Genomic DNA, 18,380 nt, shown 5'->3' with positions numbered 1-18,380 from the left:
CCGTAATCAGTTGGTGAAGCCCTTCAACATGGCAGTTGGCACAAATATATTTTCATTTTCTTATCTTAGAGCTAGAGTCCCCTTTAGAGCACCAAAAGTGAACTATTAGGCCAGATGCAGTGGTTCATGTACTATTGCACCTTGACTAAGAAGTCAAGGGCTATCAAATGCTTTACGGAAACCTCTGATCCTGTTTCACACTTGCCTTTCAAGATGAACAGCGGGGCCTGAAGACGAGACTTGTAGTGACTCAACAAAAAGTGACACCCCTTGAAAGACAAATTCAAGTTTTCAAGGGTGTTGCTTAGGTTTTGAATGCAATATTGTTTCTCATTTATTTTCATTAGCAAGAACCAGGAAATTTTTACTTCCTGCAACAAAGACTTATCAAGTGATTCTTCACTTCAAACCGATTGGTTAAAATTTACCCATCCCAACTTGTTAAACTAGTTTATTCTAAATCCTTAAGCATTCTTTCTTTAGTCACCTTACAAATCTGAAGGAATGCCCAGGATGCTACTCATTTGACAAGAAAGCACAAGCAACACGGAGTTGGAGGAGTGTGCATTCCCAGCAGTGTACGATGTATCAGTAAGTTTAACTTGATTTCATGTTTCAAAGAGTTGTTTCAGGTTGTGGTTTCTTATTCTGAACATTATCACTACTCAGAATTTAATAGACCTTTTTTTCCTTTACTGTTAAAGAAAATAATAACACCATAGTAGTAATGTTAATGCTTTTTATTTCAGGAAACCATGCTAACAATTTCATATTTAGGATTTGAAAAGTTTAACAAGTTGGATTTTCATTGGAAATTTTCACATGAAAATGGGATAATCACAGAGAGAGGAAGGGAAAACAGAGAGCCTGAGGTAACATTGTATAAATTTGTAGGAGAGGAAGGATGTGGCAAGGCAGAAAGTGTTTTCTCACTCTTATCAAGACTCGACAATATATAATATTGTTTGTGATATTTCTAAAGTATGCATTTAATTGACACATTGGAGAGGAAATACACAAGTTGTAAAGGAAGTATTGCATTTTACCAATTCTGAAATTGATAAACATCATTAAAGCTTCAAAAAATGAATAAGAATCTTAATGTCCTTTGAGAAATCCTTTACTTTTTAAAAATAAAAATTTAAAGAACAATATAAGAACAATTATACATAAGAATGTAAAAAGCAGGTAAGAGCAAATAATCTTAAAATTTTTGTATTTTAATAGATTTGGAATGAAGTCTATAGAAAACAAATCTTAGACATTTTTTTAGTTTGCACTCCCCATCTGATCCATTTTGCATTTTTCTCAAGTTTGAACATTCTTTATGTACAAATACGAATCAATTAGTACAAATTACTCAGATAATGAGGTAATTACAAATGTCTTTTCTAAAGCTGTTTAATGAGAGGTTTACTATATCCTTTGTTAATTAGATATTGTATATAAAACTCAATTCTTGATCACAATCCCCCAACAAATTTTATTCTCTACAGTCATTCAAAATGTTCCCCTTTCTGCCTGCTCACTGTAGAGCCACATATTAATAGATTTAGGCTGTTAAAAGACAACACAAAACAAAGGAACAAAAACAACTTTTCACACTTAATTGATTTTATTTCTAATACTGGCATACATTAGGATTTACTTTTAAATAGAATGTAATACAAGTAGGATGATGAGCATAATAATATTATTTTTATTTTTACTGAAAAGTATCTCCAGGGGTGCCTGGGTGGCTCAATGGGTTAAAGCCTCTGCCTTTGGCTCAGGTCATGATCTCAGGGTCCTGGGATCCAGTCCCGCTTTGGGCTCTCTGCTCAGCAGGGAGCCTGCTTCCTCCTTTCTCTCTGCCTGCCTCTTTGCCTACTTGTGATCTCTGTCTGTCAAATAAATAAATAAAATCTTAAAAAAAAAAAAGTATCTCCATTCTGTAAGGGAAAAAAGTGGTGATTCCATATAATTCAATTAAGGCTACCTTTTTCCTCTTTTTTGCTCTTCAATTTCTTTAGTAATCTTATATTTACTCAAGAACTACTGTGTACTGGGGTGCCTAGGTGGCTCGGTCAGTTAAGTGTCCGACTCTTGATTTTGGCTCAGGCCATGATCTCAGGGTCTTGAGATCGAGCCCTGTGTCAGTGTCCATGCTGGTTATGAAGCCTGCTTAATGTTCTCTCTCTGCTTCTCCCTTTGCTCCTCCACCCCCCCCCCCACTCTCTGTCCCTCTGAAAAAAAAAAAGAAATACTATGTACCAGTCACCATTTTGAGCATCAGAGGCATAGGGACAGAGATGAATAAACATACAGTTTTAATTCAGTTTCTTTAAGGCTCTTGCAAATGTCAATTACAGCTGGTTAAAGGCAAAAGACACCTATCAGAAAGGTAAAGAAAGAAATGAAAGTGACACAAAAGGACACAGATGGGGAAAACAGGCTGAAGTAAAAATCTGGGCAAAGCAAAAGACCTACCTCTGATCGCTAGACTAAGAAACCATCTAGACCTCTCCATTCCTATTTCTTGATAGTCTCAAGATTGTCAAAACTTTCTCATCCAGGTCCAAAATTTGTACAAATTCTACTGTCCCTATCCCTATTCAGATAAACCACTATGTCTGCTTTATGGAGTTTTGCCATATCAGTTTGGTTTTTGTTAATTTTGAGGCGCCCAGGGATGGTAAGTGGTAAGGGTACTTGAATTGGAAGGGCCAGTGTTGAAAAACCATCCCTACTCTTCCCATTGATAATCCATGTCTCAGTGTAGTTGAATCTCAGAGTTTTCTCCATTTGAAGTATACAATAAATCTTCACTAGTTTTTGTCTCCTGTGAGTAATGTGAAGAAAATATACTTATTCTTTGTTGTACATGTTAGGACCTAGTAGAATTCTTGGCACATAATATGTTAATTCAACTGTTTAATTGTTCTTCAAATTTATGTGAGACCAATATCCAACTAACTCATCAGGTACTGGTTATTTGGAATTTCTCCATTTGACTTAACTGGATTTCATATCTCTTTCAAGACTTTTTTCCACAGAAATATTTTCCACAGAAATATAAACAAATATTTTATTTACTCTTCTAGTAAGTCACTCTGTCTTAGTGATAAAAATTAGATATAATGATATAAATAGGTGTAAATACATTTATAATTTTAGTCATTATTTTCTTTCCTAAAACTGAGTAACTATGAGATAGATTCTTTGGATTATCTTATTCCTACAATGAGGTTTTGAGAAATTTTACATTTCTCTCTGTCTCACACAGAAATATTAGTCTCTTTTTTTTAATTGAGTTATAATTGACAGATAGTATTGTCTTAGTTTCCAATATACAACATAATGATTTGATATTTGTCTACATTATGAAATGATCACCACAATAAATCTAGTTAACATCCACCACCAAAGAGTCACAATTTTTTCTTGTGATGAGCACTTTTAAAATCTACTCTCTTAGTACCATCCAAATATACAATATAGCTGCTTTGCTGTACATTTCCATGACTTTATTTTATAAGTGGACGTTTGTACCTTTTGACCACCTTCACTCACTTCTCCCTGTCTCCCTTACTGCCTTTAGCAAACACTTACAGTCTCTTTTCATGTAGTAACACCCACTGATGGATTTAAAGTTCTTCCCCACATTGATTATTAAATCAAGTTTGGGTCTTATCACAATAGGCATAAAAAGACTGTTAGGTGATTTTTAATTTGGAAATGAAATTTGTCACTTAAAGGACAGAGTTCCCTCATCATCTGTAATAGTGCCTTGGGTTCTAGGAATTCAGCACTGTCAATGTAGGACTAGGACAAGATAAAAAAAAATGAGAAACAGATGGCCTCTAACCTAAGTAGGAGTGATTCGTATCTCTGAAGTCACATAATTCCAAGCTTAAAAATCCAATTAAAGTTTTATTAGAATACCCACACATTATACATGGATATACATTTGTATTTTCCTTTTTATATATTTTTTTTTAAATAAGACTTAACAAGATAATAAACATCTGTTTTTCTATGGTTAAATATTTTTATAGGAAAATGTCATTCTAGATATTTTTCATTTAAATCTCTTCTACTTTTTTTTTTCAGTCTAGGTAAAATGGACACATATATCGTAAACACTGTCATAATGAACATCCTTCTGGCTAATTTTGCACACATTCGAAATTGTTTCTTTAGGATAAGTAATCTGCACTTTCACATTTTCTGGAATGGCATTCTTTAACAAACTTCTCTACATCTGCATATCTTTAGGACACATTGTTTTTTACAACCATCTCAAGTAAGGGTTTACTATTGAAGATTTAGTCTTTGTCCTCCTGATGCCACCTGGGACCATTGCTCTCCACACCCATGTAAATGATCTTGCAAACTGGCTTGTTTCTCTGAGCCTCACATAGTTTATTCTCTGGTCCCTTTCCTTCTGTATGGTGATCCCTATGGATCCATGATTATGCCCCTCCCCCTTTAATAAAGACTGGCTTGCTTCCCAATCTCTTTCTCTACTTCAAGCCCTGCATCTACCCTAGGAAACCTCAGGGCCTGTGCTTGATCTACAACATCTTAGTCATTTATTTCCCTGATATCCTCATCTCTATAATATTCTCTTCAAATACACTCTCATGTCTACACCTAGACTTTGTCGTGACTTGAAATTGCACTTCGTGAATCATAACTTTGGACAACTATCCCTATCCTAACCTTCCTTCTTGAAGTCTTAGTTTCAGCTAATGCATAAGGTTGTTTTTTTTTTTTAATTCATTGGCTTTTCTAATCTGTAAATTCTTTTTTTTTTTAAGATTTTATTTTTTAAATAATCTCTACAACCAACGAAGGGCTCAAATCCCAAGATCAAGAATCGCATGCTCTACTGACTGAGCCAGCCAGGTGTCCTCCAAATTTGTCAATTCTCCATACCCATCAGTTGCCACCCCCATCACACACATACATGTTCTTTTTTGTTTTTCTTATGATCCTTATGTTCGTCATTTCAACAATTTTTTGTGAAGATTTTGTTTATTTGAGAAAGAGAAAGAGAGAGCACCCAAAAGAGCACAAGTGGAGGAAGGAGGAAAAGGAGAGGGATAAGCAGACTCCCCACTGAGCAGGGAGCCTGATGCAGTGGGGGCTCAACTCCAGGACCCTGGGATCATCACTTGAGCCCAAGGCAGACACTTAACCAACTGAGCCACCCACGTGTCCCTCAACAAATTTTTTAATAATGCCAAACCCCATTAAATTCTATTGTCCTGTGTTTTTCATCACTCATACCTGGATAAATTTTAGAGAGGCTATGACTGTCTGAACAATGACTCACCCCTGCCCAGACCACTGAGAAATGCACAGAAAATTCACAAGTTTCCAAGAGGTGCCAGTTCATCTGAGGACTGAGCCCTAACCAACATTCCTAATACATCCCCCTCGTCTGTACTTCCATTTTCCACAATGACTATCTCCACCTCCTCGAGCACCTTCAAATTTCAAATTCTTAGCACCCACCCTCTCATGCTTCTACTAATGTGATTGATCAATTAGATGAAAATTCCTTCAACTTCCTGATATCGAACCAACAAACCTATCTATATCCATTCAACTCTAAGAGGATGCCTACCGTGCATCCAAGTTCTCTAATCTACTAGGTTTAGCCATATGAAATATCAATTCATGACCACTTTTGACCCCTACAAATGGCAATTTGATATGCAGGAACCCAAGTTTAGAATCCAGGATCCTTCAAATATCTTCCCAAACTCCAGATCTCTACTAGCTAGTTAACAGCATTGTAAGCATCTGCAAAACTGTTGCATTCATATGGCAAAAAAATTCCTGTATCAACCCCATACGCCTTGCTGACTTATCTCTCTCTTCCCATCCATAGTCAAATTCATGGAAAAAAAAATTATATCTGCTATCCTGTCTTTTCACTCCCAATTTTTCCTCAGATCCACTAACATTTGCTTTATAATGTCACTACTCTGTTCCTTCTCCTGTCGTGGTCACCAGTGATTCACTACTGCTTAACTCTATGGGTTTATTAAATTTTCATCATATTCGATTTCTCAGTAACAAATGACACTATGGATCAAACCTTCCTAGAATATCCTCTGTCTTTCATTATCATATCACATTTTACTTTTCTCCTCATTTCCCTCTGTGGTTTTCAGACTTTTTATTCCTTGCCCATATCTTAAATGTTAGTTAATCTTCTTTAAGATTCTTCTCAGAGTCTTCCTTTTTTCCTACTATTTCAACAGAGAAAAGTCTTGAGCACTCCCATATGCTAGGTGCTAAAAATACAAAAATAAATTTGATACAGTATTTGGCTTGTTCACTGCTATAGTCTCAGTTACTGGAAGTACCGGACATTAGTATAAACTCAGTAATCATTTTTAAATGCTAAAGTAAAACTGCTAGATTAAAAAGAGTGCATATTGAATAGTTTTATTCATGTTTGTAAGTTAACTTACCTACTCCTTTTCATATTTGTAACATGAACTTTCCAGTTTGCCACCCAACTTTCATTTTAGTTATGAAAAATGGGTAAACAGAAGATTTGATCCAACATTAGCTTTTCCCCTTGTTTTTTTAAAGTTGTCAGATTACTCTTTCTTTTGATGATGTCTAGTTCTGCAGGTCATTTTGTGAATATCTCATTCAAAAATATGGAAGCAAAAAGTAAAAATCGACCAAGATCATGTGGAATGACTTATTTATCTTTCTTAGCTCCACGAAGTTTATAAGCAAAATTATCAATTTTTTATCAATGGTTATTGTCAAACAACTTAAAACAGTGAAAAAGAAAATGTATTCAAACAGGGAAGTTTCTAAAAGGAGAGGTCTTCTCTTGGTGTGGCATTTAAGTAAAACACAATGTTGTTTTGTTTTGTTTTGTTTTTAGTTCTTTTGAATAGTGTTGGCATAGTACAATATTTCAAATGTCCCTGTAGAAATAAGTAGCGTGCAATAATTATTTTATAGACTTGTGAAAGAACAGTTTGTAACCTGGATGTACTATTGCCTAATCCATCCACAATTATTCTTATTTCATGAATTCACAGCACAGTTTGTATGCTATTTCCCAGTTTATTAGCCATCTGAGAAAAAATACCTTCCAAATTTCCTAGATATTGACATATTACTGAGTTAAAATGCAGTCTTGATCTCCAGTTTTAGTAAATGAACCAGACATCGAATTTCAAACTCATATACAGGGGTTGTAGTGAATGGATACAGAGTATTTCTTATGCAAACCAAGAATATAAATACTAATAAGATGAACTTAATGTTATTTTATTTCAATAATAAGAACAATGAATGTATTCAACTCCTACCAAGGACAAGACCATTAACTGGGTTCCTGATAGAGGTTAAAGGAAAACTGATTTCTGGTAAAGGAAAGATTGAGAGAATAAATAGTAATAAATACAATACAATTTTAAAATTAATAAATGTTAAGTACAGGTATAATCAATGTAATTTTAGCAGCATTACCTAAAAGACCAATACTTGTGCTGGTGATAGTATGAAATGACATTAGGTAGGATTTATTTTAATGTATGATTGAGAAAATAAAGCTACTCTATCAAACTCAGTATTGGTGGGTATTATTGCTTAGGGATTGGCTATGTTAAAAATAAGTTCATTTTAAAAATTTAAGAAAATTGATAGAGATATTAGTGCTTACAGCAAAAGATTGTGATATTGCAACTGAAATCTGGAAAACAACTCAAATAAAACAACTAATTTTAAGCAGGACAGAATTTGAACACTTCAAATAGAGCACTTGAATAAGGTCTTAAAGATGAGTATATTATATAAATAGGGAAGTGGGAGAGGGCAATTTTAGACCAGAGTCATGAGACTAACAACGCAGAATGCCTGCTTGGTTAATGTAATAGTTGTTTTGTTTTGTTTTGTTTTTTGTTTTTGACCAGGTTGACATCTTCAAAAAAATGCAGATTAGAAGCCCTACTTTTTAAAACAAATCTTCATTTTGTGTGTTTATTATGGAGGGTACTTATATACTTCAGCACTCATAAAAATATATCACAAACAAGGAACACAATTTTTTTTTATTTTCAGGTTTCATTGTTGCTTTTTATAATGACCACAATTAAATATGCTTTGATAGTAACAACCTGAATTTGCCAATCCTTTCAAGTTTATCAAATGGAATCTTCTGTCATTCTTGCAGTTACAAGCTCAAATGCCAACTCTCTGGGAAAATAATCTTGCCCTCTCTAAATATTCTCTATTTTATAAAGAACTATTTAAAATGCAGATTACTGAAATACTCCCATTCCAAAATAAATAGCAGTTTGGAGCAAATAGCATAGAAGAAACACTGGGTTGAGGGTCAGAACACCTGAATTAAAATTCTTCTAGTTAATACCTGTGTGCCATTAGACCATACGTAAGACCTGCTTTTACCACTGTACTGATATTTGAGATAAACACCATGAAAACTATAAAAGATTACAAAGGTAAAAGGTTATCATTATTAATGGGCTCAATGAAGGTGCCACTGAGAATGTATTAGTAGGATTTTATAATGACCCTAGTGTCAGATGCATCATATAGCAAATGATCAAAATGATTTTCTAGACATTTATAATACTTTTTTTATACATTTATAATACTTCTTTGACTTGAACTCCTACTCAGATTTCAGAGAACAGACCCAAGAGAACGGTTCATTGTGTCCCACTTATAAGTGAATTGTCTCTTCCCCAAAGGATTTTACGTCTCTCCAACAGGAATAATCATTTTCTGTCCTCTCCTTCTTTTTGGGGTGCTCTGAAGGTCACAGCCCAGACAGCTGTGTTCTCACTATCTTGAGACATGTGACTCAAGCATGCTTCTCCTACATGGTCTGCTGACCAGCTCAGCTGTAAGGCCATGGTTGCTATGGTTACTCCACAAAGCACTAGAAGCTCTTAATTGTTATCATGTACTACTTTTCTGATTCTTGGGGTTCTTCCAGATCTTTGTACTGAGGTTGAAAATAAAATTGCTTTTTAGTAGAATTCTGCTCAGCAAAATTTACTTTCCCAAAGTTCTATTTTTGTAACACACCCCATTGGTCATTGCTGTAGTAATTTTGGATTAGGACCTGTGTTCCACGGAGGAAAATGCTCATAAGTAGAAGACAAGAAACTTAAGTGGGCTCAAATAATTAGTACTTTTATGTTCTTGGGTAAATTCTTATAGCCTCAAGTGAAAAATGAGCAAATCATATTTACTATGTGAACCTTAGTAGATGTGGGATGGATCAAGGGTTACAGGGTAAAGCTAAAGCTCTTTAAAAACTCTAAAGTGCTATATAAATGAAAGCTATTATCATCATTATTATTATTGTTAGGGAGACCTCTGCCTCACCCTTCTACCCTTCCATTTCACCCTTTGTTCTCCCAAACCTGTTTGAAATAAGGTGGGGCATCTTTGAGTAAAGGACCACTCCCTATATTCTCAGGGGCCCTAAGTCTCTAGAACCACCCTCACGAGGCTCTGATTACACTGTGTAAATTTTATCAAACACAGATAGAAAGAACTCCCAACAATTAAAGATAGCTTATCAGATATATAGAAATGCCATTTATATTTAACTGAAGTAATACAGTCATCCTTGGGCAGGTATTTTGCTACTGAAGTGTGAAGCTGAGTAATAGGAAACGAGATGAGAGAACTATCTGTACACTTGGTTACCACATCGACAGGACTCTCCCAAATGAGTGTGATTTCTGTGCAGTGACTGGACTGCCTTGGTCAAAGCAGAATGTTTACACTTTTTTTTCTTTCTTTCTTTCTTTCTTTCTTTCTTTCTTTCTTTCTTTTCCTTTTTTTTTAATACTTTTCAAACCATCCCATTTTGTTCAGTAGGATCAAGTCTTCTTCATTCAAGCCTGACAGCAATAGCTAACATCAAGCAAGCACTTGCTCTTTATTCATTCTCGTATCTCTGTAGGAGTCATCTGCATTTTCCAGATTCATAAACTCAGGCTCTAATAAATGAGGTAAGGTTACGTGACTAGTGAGTGCAAAGGCATTTTGTCTGAAAACAAACAGGGCTCTTTTCCAACCCACACATGCAACCAACCGCTCTTCAAAGAGCTGGTGAGGCTACTGTGATTAAAGCAACCTCTTAAAAAAAAAGTAATGTGAGAAAAACATCGCCTATTTTCTGTTGAAGACTATAAGATACATGCAGGATTGGCTAGAAGAGGTTAAATATCATGTAAAAATGCAGAAAATAGTGTAACACTGTGCTGTCCTCAAACATATTCTTAAGAGCCTGACCCATAACAGTGCATGATGCATGCATTAAGGTGAACCCAATAAATCAGCTACTATCAGCTTCTTCTTCCTCATGAGACATCAACCCAGAGACCCTCTTAATATCTGACAGATCATATACAGGACAGTTTAAACAGATGAGTGGGATATTGAGAAAACCATCTGGGCAATCAGAGAAAGTAGGAGATTTTCCTCTTAATTATCCAGGTAATGTCTTAATTCTTCACCTCTTTTCAAAGTGATTCTGACAAACTGTAGGAAGACAAGACTAGAACCCAATCTTTTCACTCCTTATTGCATATATCCTTCACTTAAATTTCATTGTCTCTGAAAAAAGCAGAGCAACGTCACTTCAAAGAATAAACCAGAATTTATTGCCCACATTGGGCCAACCACTGTGTTAAACATTACTGTTGTAAGAAGGAGAAAGAGAACACAGGCACAGAAATAAGAGATTTTAAAAAAAAGCACAATGGTGATAGCTGATGGGTTAATGGATGCTATCTTCTAATTATTTCTATTTTCTCAGTGAAATGGTTTTAAGGCCATCAGCTGAGGGTGAAGATGAAAGAGAAGGTATTAAAGATTTGAGAAGATAAAGTATGAAATAATCTTCTATTTCTCACAGTAGGAGAAAGAGAGAATAACTAAGGAAGTATGATGCCTAGGAAGCACTACGACCAACTTGAAGTTAGGGCTCCGGCAATTTAAAATGAGACTCATCAGCAAAATTGAGTATTTTTTCCCCAGCCATGTTTGTATAAACACAAAATAGGTGTAATTTGTTTTTAGCCATGGTTGGAGTTTTGCTATATGATGATGAAATGATATAAAGAGAGAAGACTCCAAGATGGAGGAGGTATGCCAGGAATGAGTAGAATTAGGGACCATGGGCTTTTTGCCAAGTAAGAGAGCAATGCCAACATGAGAGTGACGGGAGACAGTGAAAACATAGTAGGATGTGTGGTGTATAAGTCCCAGTAGGGTACTAAGGCAGTTGTGGTAGTTGCAGAGTTAGGTGATTAAATTTAGATTATGGAGGGGACACCTGGGTAGCTCAGTGGGTTAAAGCCTCTGCCTTCGGCTCAGATCATGATCCCAGAGTCCTGGGATCGAGCCCCACATCGGACTCTCTGTTCAGCAGGGAGCCTGCTTCCCTTCCTCTCTCTCTGCCTGCCTCTCTGCATACTTGTGATCTCTCTCTCTCTAATAAATAAATAAAATCTTAAAAAAATAAAAATTAAAAATAAATAAATTTAGATTATGGAGGAATTGACACTATTGGCAATGACAAGACATAGAGCATAGTATGAGACTGGACAGCTGAGGTGGGGAGAAGGACACAGTGGCACCAGAACATGAAACAGAACATGACCAATTTTGTTGTAGAGCGAAATATGTAGAGGAAGCTTCAAGGTTGCTTCTAACTGGAATAGGATTGCAGTGAAAGGAACTGGACCTTAAAAGGAGAAGGCATTCAAGTAGCACACTGAAAGGTTTCCAGTAATGGTAATGCCAGCAGCTGCAAAAAGAGGAGGTTAGAAACACAGAGAAAGAGAATATTTGAGGCAGAAGGGGTGAATGTAAGGGACAGACTAGCACATGTGCAGGAAAGTAAGAACCCAAAAGTAAGTTAGACACAATAAATGAAAGACACTACCTATATTTAAAGTTGTCCAGGGGGTTCCTATAACTCTTCGAATTATCAGTACTTTGCCATCACCTTCAGGGTCCGTGATCTGATCCTTGCTTGTCTCTCTGGCTGAACTTTTTCTCCTCTTTCTTGGATCTACCATGATCCAGCACTCTGGCCTGATTTCTTTCAGGAACTCAGGAAGATCGCCTTTGTTCCGTCTCTAGAAACTTGCTGCCACCTTGTTGCTCTTTACCTAGCTCTTCTAGAAGCTTCCCGATTCACTTCTCAATTCATCTTCGCAGTTCATCTCTCAGCTGAAACGGCATCTCTCCAGGGATAACTCCCCACTACTCAGTTAAGCACCCTCTCGCCCTAGCTGCCATTCGCTCTCTATTCATTAATACACTTTGTTTTCAAGAGTTGAGATTTATTCTTTGGCTGGTTTTATTTTTGGCCTCCTTCCACTAGCTTGTGAGCGTCACAGAAGGAGGAAACTTGCCAGTCTTGTTTGCCACAGTTTTTCCGGGAGCAGAATCAGCTCTTAGCACATAATGAGATCTCTCTAAATATTTCCTCAATGAATGATTGGATGAATGAATGAATACTAATCCAGAGAGTTTGGGTCTGCATAATGAGAAATATTTGAGAGATTTTGAATGACAGAGTCACACTATTAGAACTGTATATTTGGAAAATAATTCTGGTAGCAACATTGTAGAATGTATTTAAGGGGAAATTATCTAGATAATTAATTAATAGATAAAGAGATCTACTAATGGCTACTGTGATTGTCCAGATGAAATACACCTAATGCCTGAAGTAGGATGGTGTAAAGGACATGAAAAGAAGGGGCCAAATGGGAAAGACAATTCAGAAGTAGACTGGCTTCGTGAAGCAGTTGTGCAAGGGAAATGTTCTATGATTCTGAGTTCCAGAAAGTGGGTAATCTAGAAAATTGTAGATAATTTTATTAACACATATACTTGCTTTTTAAAAATGTGATTTAAAAAAGTAAAGGAAGTAAAGGAAGAGTTTAATACGAAATGAACAGATTATGGTAGAAAGAAGGTGATACAATAAGAACAAAGCAGAAGAAATGAGTAGAAGGAAGAAAAGAAAACCAAAAGCTACCATGGAAAGGGAAAGAGAAAAACAGAAAAGATTAATGAAGATGTGGAGAAATTTTTACGTTGTTGATAGGAATGTAAAATTGTGTAGACACTTTGGAAAAGTTTAGCAGTTCCTCTTAATGTTAAGCATAGAGTTATCGTATGACCCAGAAATTCCACTCTTATCTCTATATGAAAAAGAAATGAACACACATGTCCACACAAAAATTTGAACATGAATGTTTATAGCAGCATTATTCATAACAGCCAAAAAGTAGGAACAATTCAAGTCTCCATTAGCTGAACAAGGGACAAATAAAATATAACATATCATAAAATGGATTATTATTTGACAATAAACACAAATGAAGTCCTACCTTCCACTATGGAAAACAGCATGGGGTAATACATGCTATCACATTGATAAATTTTGAAAATATTATGCTAAGTGATGGAGGACAAATACAAAAGGTCACATATTATGTAATTCTGTTTATGTGAAATGTCAAGAATAAACAAATCTTTAGAGACAGAGAATAGATTTATGGCTGTCTAGAGTCGGGGAGTAAGAAAAAAATAGAGAGAGACTCTTAATGGGTACAGAGTTTCTGTATACGGTGATAAAGGTTTGAAAATTGATTGTTGTGATGTTAATTTTTGGAATACACTAAAACCTAAAAACCATCGAGTTGTACGCTTCAAATGAGTGAACTGTAGGGCATAAGAATTATATCTCAATAAAGCTGCTAAAGTAACAAAGGAAGGAAGGAAGACACTAAAAAGCTCTGGCAGCTCAAAATATGTTTTGACTAGATGTAAAAACTCCTGACAGTTATTGTTCACTGAACCTGTCAAAGTTTCCTACCTATCATTACCCTTCCTTTTTGACACTCATGTGACTTCTCCAGCAGTATCACACCCTTCTTTCAATAGTTTTTTCTGACTCAAGGAAGGCTTTCCTTCATTTTCTTTTCACATTTTAAATTTTATGTTATTTTATTTATTTTTATTTAAATTCAAGTTAATATATTGTATAGTATTGGTTTCAAGAGTACAATTAGTGATTCATCACTTACATATAAGAGCCAGTGTTCATCCCAGCGAGTGCCCTCCATAACACCCATCATCCATTTATTGCCCATCCCCCCACCTAACTCTCTTCCAGCAACCCTCAGTTTATTCTCTACATTTAAGAGTCTTTCATGTTTTGCCTCCCTCTCTGTTTGCCTCTTATTTCATTTTTCCTTTCCTTCCCCTATGTTCATCTGTTTTGTTTCTCAAATTTTACATATGAGTGTAATCATGTATTTCCCACTGGTCATTATAGTGAGAGTAGAACTTGTTCATTAAAAAGTATTTGTAGCTAATACATCAGTGCATGCTACAATGTTCAAAACAAAACTTGCTTTTTTGTGGAGGTCAAAATTTGTTGTTAAACCGCAGTAGGAAAAGAATGATTAAGGATAAATGCTTAACTAATAATCTTAGTAAAGAAGACATACAAATGGCTAACAGACACATGAAGAAATGTTCATCATCATTAGCCATCAGGGAGATTCAAATCAAAACCACATTAAGATACCACCTTATCCCAGTTAAAATGGCCAAAATCAACAAGACAGTAAACAACAAGTGCTGGAGAGGATGTGGAGAAAGGGGAACCCTCCTACACTGTTGGTGGGAATGCAAGTTGGTACAGCCACTTTGGAAAATAGTGTGGAGATTCCTTAAGAAATTAAAAATAGAGCTGTCCTATGACCCCGCAATTGCACTACTGGGTATTTACCCAAAAAAAAACTGATGTAGTGAAAAGAAGAGCCATCTGTACCCCAGTGTCCATAGCAGCAATGGCCATAGTTGCCAAACTGTGGAAAGAACCAAGATGCCCTTCAACGGATGAATGGATAAAGAAGATATGGTCCATATATACAATGGAGTATTATGCCTCCATCAGAAAGGATGACTATCCAGTTTTTGTATCAGCATGGATTGGACTGGAAGAGATTATGCTGAGTAAAATAAATCAAGCAGAGAGAGTCAATTATCATATGGTTTCACTTACTTGTGGAGCATAAAGAATAACACAGAGGACATTGGGAGATGGGGAGGAGAAATGAGTTGGAGGAAATCTGAGGGGTTGGGTGAGCCTGGTGGTGGGTATTAAGGAGGGCATGTATTGCATGGAGTGCTGGGTGTGGTGTATAAATGATGAATTTTGGAACACACACACAAAAAAAGTAATTCAATTTAATTTAAATATATATATATTAGTAAGAGAGGGAAAACGTACCGATAAAATAAGCTGTGTTGGCCAAAGTGGGTGCAGTACCATTCTGGCCACTTTATCTTCAGTAGCCCAGGTCAATGGCTTACACATCCTTTTTGGTCCTCATCAGGTTTTAATTGCCTCAGTACTCTAAAATTTCCTTCAAGGAAAAGCTTCTCATGGAACTTCACCATGTAAATTTGCATTAATGAGCAGAATTTGGAGAGTAGCTCTCTCTGCCCCTGATTATCCCCTTTTGAACTCTTATCAACTAAAACACCAGCTATTTTAATTATGACATCAGTCAACTTTTCATTTATGAAACATTATGTCTTTCTTATTTGCATAATGTAGAGTTACAGAAACAAGACACACAGCTTGTCAGAACATGAAACATAAAAGGAAGCACAAATCTTCATTTAATCTTTCGCACAACTTTTAGTTAGTATTTCTCCTCACATCACAGATTTTATGCAAGTCTCATCACATCTGGTGCTACAATTAAAATCATCATCATCATCACCGCTAAGCCACTGTTATTATGAATAATAATACCATCACCTCCTGATATTTGCATAACAACAGCTTTCTTCCAGAGTTATTCTGCCTTCCCTGGCCAATGGATTAAAACCCCATCCAGATGATTCACCCATCTTGTCTTGTCTTAAGCTTTCTCATACCCATTATTGTAATTTTTTCCCTATGGATGCTCCAAATGTGAAAGTCTGATTATGCCTACCTCTGAAACCTGGGATTTCTCTTGAAGGCTCTGGTAGTCCCCCTTCTCTCAAGCTTAGACCCTGTTATCTGACAGAATTCTGCATGGAAATCATCAGGGCTTTGATAGTCTCCCTAGGGGCTTCCCAGTCTGTGCATAGTTTCTTTCCTGTGTTGTCACTTATATATCAAGGTCCTGGGCAACAGTTCTTATCTCTTTCCTTCATAAATAGCACATCTACTATCCAGCACATGCTTTTCACCAGCTCACTCCATTTCATCAAGTACAAACCCCTTGGTATCTTTTTCTGCTGCTTTTGATAATTTAAATAAATAAATAAATAAATAACCCAAACTCCTAAGTCTTCACCATGTTTCAGTAACTATTCCAAGTGCTCTTATGTAAATTAACTCATTTAGTCTTTGCAATAATTCCACAAAATGGGTATTATTACCCCCATTTGGTAAAAGGATCTGAGACACAATGAGATTGAATGCCCAAGGTCCCATAGTAGTGGAGCTGGGATAAAAAATCGGGTAGACTGGCTGCAGAACCCACACTCCTAACTCCTATGAACAACCTTTCAGAGACCATGAACCCTTCAAATTATGTGGCCATGGCTGTGGCAAGAAGAAATCCTTTTCTCTCTCATCTTTGAATCACTGAGGGCAATATTTTGGTTATTTAAAGCATTTTAAAAGCTCCAAGAAAAATAATAGATGCTAGGAGAGTTATCTAAAGGGAAGAACCTAAATATATACCTTGGTAAAAGAAAATTGTGACATTGACTGGCTGACACTGATAAGAGCAAGAAGAGTCCATTCCATTCTGCTGAACTTTGGTTCAGGAACTACCTCCCATGAGAGTCTGGATAATGAACCACTCAGAATGTGACCAAAGGCAGGGGAGAGATCAATGCTTTGACTCTTTGTGAAAGGTTTTCTAGATTGACCTGCTTGAATGAATAGCTTTTATCACTGCTCCTCTTTGCTTTGGCATAAATACCTCAAAGGTGAGGTCACTTATATTGTTTTGTTTGTTTGTTTGAATGTCAAAGTCTTCTCTAAGGCTGGTTTTTCCTATACTGTAGTGAATCTGTTTAGTCATCTGTCTGGAATAAATCCGACCAAAATTAATTCTTTGAATTGGAAGGATTAGGGGGAGGAAGAAACTAGAAAGAAAGAGAAGGAGAGAATTGCCCTTTAGAGATTTTTAAGTGCAAAATTTGTAATTTTATCTTGATTTCAGGTAAATGCTTATGCTTGTTTTTTGTCCTAATTCATCTCTAACAAAACTCTCTGCTAAAAATAGTTTCTGTGTTACAAATAGTTTAGGGTCAACTCCTCTTTTATGACACATTATTTTATTTAGTAGACAAATATTTACCAAGTACCTATGAGGTTCAGGCTCCACCAATCTGGAATAATCACTGATATCAGCCATTGAAATTAATTAATGTGTGAGTTAAAATTAGATCAGTACTGAAAAAAATCAGTGAGAAAAAAATATTTAATTTTTAAAAAAATACCTAGGAATAAATATTTTGTGCATGTCTACATAATTAAGAAAATGTATTCAAACAATTTTTCAACTGTGACCCATACATAAGTCACAATGACGTGTCTGGTGTTAGAAGTTCAACAGGAAACCACACCCTTTTGATAATGAGAATTCTGTTGTGAAATAAACTTCCTCCCTATCAACGGTTTTCTGTATTGGACTCCGAAGAGAAGACAGTGAGAAGATGGGCCCAGCATTTTTAAACTTGAAAAAATTATCGTTTTCAACCATTATTTCTTCCAAAGAGAAATCATTAGTCCTCTGAAATTTTCTTAGAAATACTCTATCACTCTAGTAGCAATTTGTGTACACTGTGTTCCTTCCTTATAGACTCTAAGTTCCTTGAGAGGAAGATGTATTGAAGATTCTTCATTATATTCCTGTTTTGTGCATAGCAATGTTCAACAAATGTTTACTCAGTTAGCTAATGAACACATGCATTGATTAGGTTTACCTCTATTCTCGTTCATAAATTCTACTTTCTCATGTCTGTCCTTGAGAAATCTTTGTCCTTGTCTCCTGTCTCCTTGTCTTTGTTTATGCTTTCCCTCTTCTTGACGTACCCATCATTCTTGCTGATTCCTCCTCCTCAGCTTCCAAAACACAGTTCAAAGGATAAGGTCTCTAAGCAAAACCATTTGTACCAACTCATGTCTCATAACTTATTGGGCATAATTCCATCACGACATTTATCACTTGTATTTTACTGGTTACTTAGTGTGTCACTAGATCACATGTTCTTAAAGATAGGACAGTATGTCTTATTCATTTTTCAATCCCAAACAGAAAGTATTT

The 18,380-nt window shown here is 35.9% G+C and overlaps 1 protein-coding gene across 1 annotated transcript in view; it reads left to right on the top strand.

Annotated features, from left to right (window-relative positions):
* Nucleotides 1-500: 500 nt before the first annotated feature.
* LOC116584059 (transmembrane protease serine 11G-like) overlaps nt 501-18,380 on the top strand; it is a 44,398-nt gene continuing 26,518 nt past the window's right edge. The window contains exon 1 of the mRNA XM_032332035.1: nt 501-591. Within this exon, the coding sequence (XP_032187926.1) occupies nt 584-591 (8 nt within the window). The 5' untranslated portion in view covers nt 501-583. The remainder of the gene's footprint in view (nt 592-18,380) is intronic.

The sequence above is a fragment of the Mustela erminea genome, chromosome 2 (genome assembly GCF_009829155.1).
Source record: "Mustela erminea isolate mMusErm1 chromosome 2, mMusErm1.Pri, whole genome shotgun sequence".
In the NCBI taxonomy this organism is placed as follows: Eukaryota; Metazoa; Chordata; class Mammalia; order Carnivora; family Mustelidae; genus Mustela; species Mustela erminea.
Note: the sequence above shows the minus strand (reverse complement) of the source record. Positions and strands in the feature narration are given on the sequence as shown.